This window comes from Gadus chalcogrammus, chromosome 22 (genome assembly GCF_026213295.1).
Source record: "Gadus chalcogrammus isolate NIFS_2021 chromosome 22, NIFS_Gcha_1.0, whole genome shotgun sequence".
In the NCBI taxonomy this organism is placed as follows: domain Eukaryota; kingdom Metazoa; phylum Chordata; class Actinopteri; order Gadiformes; family Gadidae; genus Gadus; species Gadus chalcogrammus.
The window spans coordinates 16,421,866-16,430,308 of NC_079433.1; the positions used below are offsets into that span (position 1 = coordinate 16,421,866).

Below are 8,443 nucleotides of genomic sequence, written 5' to 3' on the forward strand. Positions count from 1 at the left end.
TGAATTTATATAGCGCTTTTCTAGACACTCAAAGATGCTTTACAGTGAAGGGGGGACCTCACTAACCACCACCAGTTGGTAGCCCCCACTTGGGTGATGCACGGCAGCCAATCTGCGCCAGAACGCTCACCACACACCAGCTTGAGGTGGAGAGTGAGGGAATTAATGAGTCAGCCAATTACACAGGAGGATGATTAGGGGGCAAGATTGAATGAGCTTGGTTGGAACAGGACACCGGGGAAACCTCAACTCTTTGTGATAAGTGCCCTGGGATCTTCTATGACCTCAGTGAGTCAGGACCTCGGTTTGACGTCTCCTCCGAAGGACGGCACCTTCCACAGCACAGTGTCCCCGTCACTGCACTGGGGCATCGGGATTGATGAGTGAAGGGGCCAGAGTGAAGAGTGCCACCTATTGGCCACCACCCGACACCACTTACAGCACCTGGTATTCCCAGGCAGTCTCCCATCCAAGTACTAACCAGGCCCGACCATGCTTAGCTTCCGAGATCAGACGAGATCGGGCGTGTCCATGGGGGTAAAGCCTCAGTGGTAATCAGGAGAGTCAGTATTCCCGGTGGGCCGTCAACGTTCCGGGGCAGCCGGGCTGATTACTGCGGGCTAACAATATTGGGTTTTCTAAAAGTTCCTTTCTGCGCCATCCGGCCTGCCTGAGCTGTGTACTCCATCTCAGTCACTGTCTCACTCTCCCTCACTGTCTCCCTCTCACTTACTGTCTCCCTCTCCCTCACTGTATCCCTCTCCCTCACTGTCTCCCTTTCACTCACTGTCTCCCTCTCCCTCACTGTCTCCCTTTCACTCACTGTCTCCCTCTCCCTCACTGTCTCCCTCTCACTCACTGTCTCCCTCTCCCTCACTGTCTCCCTCTCCCTCACTGTCTCCCTTTCACTCACTGTCTCCCTCTCCCTCACTGTCTCCCTCTCACTCACTGTCTCCCTCTCCCTCACTGTCTCCCTCTCCCTCACTGTCTCCCTCTCACTCACTGTCTCCCTCTCCCTCACTGTCTCCCTCTCACTCACTGTCTCCATCTCACTCACTGTCTCCCTCTCCCTCACTGTCTCCCTCTCACTCACCGTCTCCCTCTCCCTCACTGTCTCCCTTTCACTCACTGTCTCCCTCTCCCTCACTGTCTCCCTCTCACTCACTGTCTCCCTCTCCCTCACTGTCTCCATCTCACTCACTGTCTCCCTCTCAGTCACTGTCTCCCTCTCACTCACTGTCTCCCTCTCACTCACTGTCTCCCTCTCACTCACTGTCTCCCTCTCACTCACCGTCTCCCTCTCACTCACTGTCTCCATCTCAGTCACTGTCTCCCTCTCACTCACTGTCTCCCTCTCACTCACTGTCTCCCTCTCACTCACTGTCTCCCTCTCACTCACTGTCTCCCTCTCACTCACCGTCTCCCTCTCACTCACTGTCTCCATCTCAGTCACTGTCTCCCTCTCACTCACTGTCTCCCTCTCACTCACTGTCTCCCTCTCACTCACTGTCTCCATCTCAGTTACTGTCTCCATCTCAGTCACTGTCTCCCTCTCCCTCACTGTCTCCCTCTCACTCACTGTCTCCCTCTCACTCACCGTCTCCCTCTCACTCACTGTCTCCATCTCAGTCACTGTCTCCCTCTCACTCACTGTCTCCCTCTCACTCACTGTCTCCCTCTCACTCACTGTCTCCATCTCAGTTACTGTCTCCATCTCAGTCACTGTCTCCCTCTCCCTCACTGTCTCCATCTCAGTCACTGTCTCCCTCTCCCTCACTGTCTCCATCTCACTCACTGTCTCCCTCTCACTCACTGTCTCCCTCTCCCTCACTGTCTCCATCTCACTCACTGTCTCCCTCTCAGTCACTGTCTCCCTCTCAGTCACTGTCTCCCTCTCAGTCACTGTCTCCCTCTCAGTCACTGTCTCCCTCTCAGTCACTGTCTCCCTCTCCCTCACTGTCTCCCTCTCACTCACTGTCTCCCTCTCACTCACTGTCTCCCTCTCACTCACTGTCTCCCTCTCACTCACTGTCTCCCTCTCCCTCACTGTCTCCATCTCACTCACTGTATCCATCTCACTCACTGTCTCCCTCTCACTCACTGTCTCCCTCTCAGTCACTGTCTCCCTCTCACTCACCGTCTCCCTCTCACTCACCGTCTCCCTCTCAGTCACTGTCTCCCTCTCACTCACCGTCTCCCTCTCACTCACTGTCTCCCTCTCCCTCACTGTCTCCATCTCACTCACTGTCTCCCTCTCACTCACTGTCTCCCTCTCAGTCACTGTCTCCCTCTCACTCACCGTCTCCCTCTCACTCACTGTCTCCCTCTCACTCACTGTCTCCCTCTCCCTCACTGTCTCCATCTCACTCACTGTCTCCCTCTCACTCACTGTCTCCCTCTCAGTCACTGTCTCCCTCTCACTCACCGTCTCCCTCTCACTCACTGTATCCATCTCACTCACTGTCTCCATCTCACTCACCGTCTCCCTCTCAGTCACTGTCTCCCTCTCAGTCACTGTCTCCCTCTCACTCACCGTCTCCCTCTCACTCACTGTATCCATCTCACTCACTGTCTCCCTCTCACTCACTGTCTCCCTCTCACTCACTGTATCCATCTCACTCACTGTCTCCCTCTCACTCACTGTCTCCCTCTCACTCACTGTCTCCCTCTCAGTCACTGTCTCCCTCTCACTCACCGTCTCCCTCTCAGTCACTGTCTCCCTCTCACTCACTGTCTCCATCTCACTCACTGTCTCCCTCTCAGTCACTGTCTCCCTCTCAGTCACTGTCTCCCTCTCACTCACCGTCTCCCTCTCAGTCACCGTCTCCCTCTCAGTCACCGTCTCCCTCTCACTCACTGTCTCCCTCTCACTCACTGTCTCCCTCTCAGTCACTGTCTCCCTCTCACTCACCGTCTCCCTCTCAGTCACTGTCTCCCTCTCAGTCACTGTCTCCAGGTGGTCCAGCCCAGGTGTGGCCCCTCCCCAATTGATACAGCCAATCAGAGGCCCCTCCCCAATTGATACAGCCAAAGAGCGGCCCCTCCCAAAGCCCAGGTGTGCGATTGGTCAGAAAGCTAAAGACGTGACACCTAGGACATCATTGAACTCTGGTGCAGGCTCGTAGAGAGTGTACAGATTATCCTGGGAACGGGATACACATTTTGTTTAAAGTGATGGACGGCAAAAAGAGAAAGGAGCAAGGTGGAGCCGAGATGGCAAAAATCAATAAGAAAATAGCACTGGAAGAGGATGCAGCGAAATGCTAGAGAATAACAGATATATTCAGATTCCGAGCATCGAGTAAAGACGCTGCAGGTGATGAACAAAATGGGCAGATTTTAGAAAGAGTAGCTAACTAACCATCATTATCTGTATGCTTCGTCAGTACAAATGTTATAGGGGTTAGCATGTATGTAGCCGCAGAATGTTTTTATTTGTGCAGCCACAGAACTGAGTCAGCCTAGTGCTGATGAGACAGGTCTAGGAGGTAGCAGAGTGCTACAGGTGTGCACACTGCACAATGTTATGAGGGCAAACGATAGGATGCAGTTTCTAGGAAAAAGTTGTAATATTGCAGGAAATTATTGGACAAAAGTTATGATTGCAACATATGGAGATATATGGGAAAACATGTGCTATAATATGTAGGCCCTGTGATTTTATGTTATTTTTTCCGAAACTAGAATGGGTTCTTTAGTTGATTATTCAATTGTGTGTCAATTAGTTTTGTTTGTTGGGAGGCACGTACAGGGTTTCATTGTTCAGTTGCTCATAAATAGTAAAAGCACCCCGACCCGACCCCTACCATTCGGATGGGCCTGTCGGTATCATGTAACTCCCGGGCTGAAAGTGAGTCCCACTCCGGCCTTGAATATATATTGTCCCTCGCAAAACAGCCTTACACTTTAAATGCGTTCCTGAAACCTGTGTTATCTTTGGTTGGACCTGAATGGCAGAGGCGTCAGGAGAGGAGGACAACAGAGGAGCCCAAGGGGACGAAAGAAAGGAAATATTAGCATTAACCAAAAAGCACATGGGTAAATAAAATTGAATATATTGTTAGAGGCATAAAAGCTCCCGATCAAGTGCTCCGACGAGGCTGAACTTAGCGCGTTGTCCCCGTCTTGTGCTGAGGCTAGGGCAGATTCCATTATGTGTTTAAAACAAACAGCCTTTCTCATGTAAAGCAGCGACCCCGCAACGAACGCACCTTCAAGTGGCCTCCGTCCCTTTGAGCCGACACCTCCCAATGGCTTCGAGAGGGGGGCCTTGGAGTGATGCAGAGCCCCTCACTGTGTGTAACGGGGCTGGATGAATCATCCTGGTACCAGGGTGCATTGTCACATGCGCCTCCAGGCGTGAAATGCTAGCCAATGAATTACTGAAACTGAAGAAGAAGAAGTAATATGCATTGCATGATGACATGCACGGGTAATAATCATGTTCATGGACCCTATGTGCAGCGGTTCTGTTTGCTTAAAGATAAATACATAAGTCATTGTGTGGAGAAGCCTGCATCAAAAACTACTTTATGAGTCTGCTGCGTGTAAACTTGAATACAGTAGAATGTTACAAGCATTGCGTGAAATCAATTGCTTTCTTAAAAAAGGGCGAAGAGCCCCCGTGACGCCAGGTGAACCGCGTCATCGTGCGGTTCGTCGTGACTCATAACGGGTGCCAATTGGCTCTCATGGTGAGCGTGGCGCAGCAGAACTTAAATAAAGCTCCTGCATCATCCGGACCGGGACCCACAGAGAACTAGTGCGCACCATGTGAGGTGGGGGACTGACTTAAAGCTCACCACGACACACCTGACGCCTCCCCGGACCCACACCGACAGCCTATATAACAGCGCGCTCAGGACTGGGTGGGCACGAAGAGACGCAGAGGCGGAAAGTGAAAGGCGAGCGCGCTCACAACTCGACAGGGGGGGCCACTGAACACGGGGTCGCTTTTGCGCACGCACGCTTGAAGGGCTGGTATGGCGCGTATCTCGCGCTCTCAGGTGTAACTTGGAGGAGCTGCACGTGAGGCTACAGTCTGGGTCTCAGTAGTAGGCTGAGTTTATTCTTCTGACCTGCAGATCTACTGTTTGAACACAACTGTATTCAGCCGAAGCCTCGAGGCGCTATCTGACTAGTCGCGCCGCGCAACGCCTCACCGCCCCGCCGTGCCGCTGCGCCATGATGCCCCTCGTTCCGCTCCTTGTGGTGCTCTGCGCTGTCACTCAAGTGTTTTCTGAAGAAATTGGTCCTAAAGAAGAACTTGATTATTGGACGAGTAATCAGATCCAGGTAGGATATCAGGTCTCCAATGTGTTTAAAACATAATATAGTGATGTTTTATACAGTCCAGGTCTCCAGTTTTATTCTCTTAAGACAAAGTTATTGTTGATCAAATGTAGGTCCTACGTAGATCGTTATGTAGCCTATAGTGTTACTTCATACTCGGAGTAACACTAAAGAAGATGCTCCACAGTGGAAGTGCGAGCGTCTAAAGGTTTGTTTGACTTTGCGGGTTGGACGGCTGCCGAGCCCCCCTAAGTGGACTTTTTATTGATCTTTAAATGGAAAGTCTCTTTAGCTCTGTAGTGTGAGCCCGGTAATTGAAAACCGGACCCCGCGGGCTGATTCACTGAGGTTGGACCGAGAGTTGAGCGTGCTTTGGTTCTCTCAGGACGGCTGGCTGGCCCCGGACCCGTTCCGGGAGATCCTCCGGAGGATGACGAGGAAGCCCCGGCCGCAGCAGTTCATTGGCCTCATGGGGAGGCGCTCCGCCGGTGAGCAGAGACCCTTATCCCCGGCATCGTGGATAACGTGACATCAAAAACGTGACATCAATTACATGTCATGAATAACATGACATAAATAACATGACAGGGTTTGTCTCTCTCTGTCCGTGTAGGTCTGTATGTAGCCTACGATATGCAATTATTTTTTCTAATACATTTTTTCTCTTCCTTATTAAGCAGATGCACAGATCACCCGCAAGAGTAAGTAGCGCTGCTTCTAAATGAGTTATTTCCGAGAAATACATATTTTTTTAATTAATACAAATGTTGAATAATAAATTATGTTTGTGGCTCCGTCCGCTGACTATGAGGCATGTTGCGCTTAAATTGTAACGTCGTTTATCTTAATTGAGTTGTACGCCATGTCTTGCATGTAAGGGTTCGGCTCATTAATTGTTGTTGCAAAGGAAAAATAAATCCATTATCAAATGGGGTTTAATTAATTTACCACCACCCCGTCAGCTTAATGGGTCTTTGAAGGTTTGCTTTTCCCTCTAAACACACTTCCCTCCACACAGTTAAATGTGTTAAACCAACAAGCAGCAGGAAAATATGCAAGTTTATTTTGCTGTCAGGACGTCTCAGTTAGATTGTTTTTTTACGCTCCTGAGAGAGCTCTGAGTGCGGTCTCTCCTCCCCTCAAACACTACACACCGCTCCCTCTCATCTCTCTGGTACCTCTCCTCTCATCTCTCTGGTATCTCTCCTCTCATCTCTGATATCTCTTCTCTCTTGTACCTCTCCTTTCATCTCTCTGGTATCTCTCCTCTCATCTCTTGTACCTGTCCGCTCATCTCTTGTATCTCTCCTCTCATCCCTCTGGTGTTTCTCTCGGGCCGAGGAGAACTAGGCTGCTCCGTTAAGGAGTCAAACCCTAACTAGGCAGAGGTGTGCCGCGCTGTAGTGACTCCACCTCATTGCTCCCAGACACAATCAAAGTGTTGTTCTTTCTTTTGGTTTCTGCTGTTTTACTGTGCTGTTCCCTGGAGTCGCGTCTTACCTTAAGCGCACCCACACGCGCCCACTGCACCGTGACTTAATTCCATTCCATTACCGTGATTGGTCGCACAGTGACGCATGCCCTAGAGCATGCATCCGACTACAGGGTGATTCCTCACCGTGATACCATCTCTCCACCACCGCACGCAGCGGACGGGCGGGCCGCAGGCAGCATCACCACACCCAGGGGGAACTAACCCCAGGGTCAACTTACTAACCTTGGGGTTAGTTAAACCTTGGCAGACTAGGGTTGGTTACCAGGGTTTACCCTTGGTTAACCCCAGGGTTTACCAACCCCAGAGTTAACTAACCCCCAGGGTTAACTAACCACAGGGTTGGTAAACCCTGGGTTAGTTAACGCTGAAAGTTAACCCTGGGGGTTAACTAACCCTGGGTTTACTAACCCCCATGGTTAACTTACCCCAGACTTTAGGCCTCATGGATGTATCATGGGGTCAGAGTGCAATCCCCAGCCAGTATGTCGGTGGTGCTCCTCTGATGTTCTAACCAGTCCTGTGTCTCCTCCCCAGGGCATAAAATCAACTCCTTCGTCGGCCTGATGGGCAAGCGGAACACGGAGGATCCAGGTACCGTGGGCTAGTCTACAACACACTGTCCAGTGAAGCGTCTCCCAAGGAGACACGGACTAAAGGTGTTCCTCTTCTCTCACCCTCAGACTCGTACGAGTGGAGCTCGAGGCACGACTACGAGCAACGCCGCCGCCGCCGCTAGCCCCCCCCCCCCCCCCCCCCCCCCGCGCGGTGCCGCCTCAGACCCCTGCTCCAGAGCGGGGGTCACCCGGTCTCGACAGCAGGGAGCGCCAGTCCGCTCAGAGAGAAGAAGAACCTATAGCTGATCTATTCTAATAAACTGTTTCTCATCGTAGTGTCGTAGCGGTGCCGTGAATACCTGTGCCAATTCAGTTCCCTTCATGACGGTTAGACCGAGGTTGTGCGTTATCAGTGGCCTCGACAAAACATGTTCTGCTCTATGATTTGATTGGCTGAATGCGTGACTATGTTGGGTTTGGGGGCGGAGTTCTGTGGGGTTAATTGCACTGCCAAATTCACTGTATAGTGCCTCATACAAGTCTTCATCACCACCCCCTCCTCCCCGAGACCAGCTGTACTGACTTCTCCTTTCCCTTTTTAAAATGGAGTTCTGAGATGTTTGGAGGTTTTTCCAAAAGGGTGCAACATGCCAAAATGTGTTATAGTAGCTTGATGCTGTACAATAAAACTATTTTCTTTATTGATTCAAACCGAATGGAGCCCTGATTGTCCAGTGTCGAGTGTTAAGTCGTAGACCTCGACAGGATGGAGTGAGGAAGGGGTCAGCTCATGCTACGTTTTTTTATCCATCCGTCTCGGAGGTCCGAGGACGTTGCCTAGCGACACGCATGAACACGCCCCTTTTCCTCGGATGGCGAACTTGCTTGCTCGGAAGAATTCAGGAGGAGGCCGAGCAAGGTTTCCGAGACATAATTCAAGATGGCTACGCCCAGTGGGACTTGAAGTAGGAACTGTTTTCATTGTGTTTGGACCTCTTTGGTGGTTTAAATGAGAATTTCAATCACTCGTATTACTGCAATAGCTTACTGCGTCCGTATCTCTGCCTATGGCCTACTTATTTTGGAGCACCTGGTACTCTCC

The 8,443-nt window shown here is 51.1% G+C and overlaps 1 protein-coding gene and 1 pseudogene across 1 annotated transcript; one reads left to right on the forward strand and one right to left on the reverse strand.

The window, feature by feature from the left end:
- Positions 1-432: 432 nt before the first annotated feature.
- On the reverse strand, positions 433-550 carry LOC130376377 (5S ribosomal RNA; annotated as a pseudogene).
- A 4,331-nt stretch (positions 551-4,881) lies between these two features.
- tac1 (tachykinin precursor 1) lies at positions 4,882-7,523 on the forward strand. Its single transcript, XM_056583588.1, has 5 exons — positions 4,882-5,295; positions 5,678-5,780; positions 5,973-5,993; positions 7,322-7,378; positions 7,468-7,523. The coding sequence occupies exons 1-5, from the start codon at positions 5,185-5,187 to the stop codon at positions 7,521-7,523; spliced, it is 348 nt and encodes a 115-aa protein (XP_056439563.1). The 5' UTR covers positions 4,882-5,184.
- The last annotated feature ends 920 nt before the right edge of the window (positions 7,524-8,443 follow it).

Bases quoted from the DNA above. Each gene is read 5' to 3' on its own strand.
- tac1 (XM_056583588.1), top strand. From the start codon at position 5,185: ATGATGCCCCTCGTTCCGCTCCTTGTGGTGCTCTGCGCTGTCACTCAA. The intron at 5,781-5,972 runs GTGAGCAGAGAC...CTTATTAAGCAG, and splicing joins CATGGGGAGGCGCTCCGCCG to ATGCACAGATCACCCGCAAG. The intron at 5,994-7,321 runs GTAAGTAGCGCT...TCTCCTCCCCAG, and splicing joins TGCACAGATCACCCGCAAGA to GGCATAAAATCAACTCCTTC.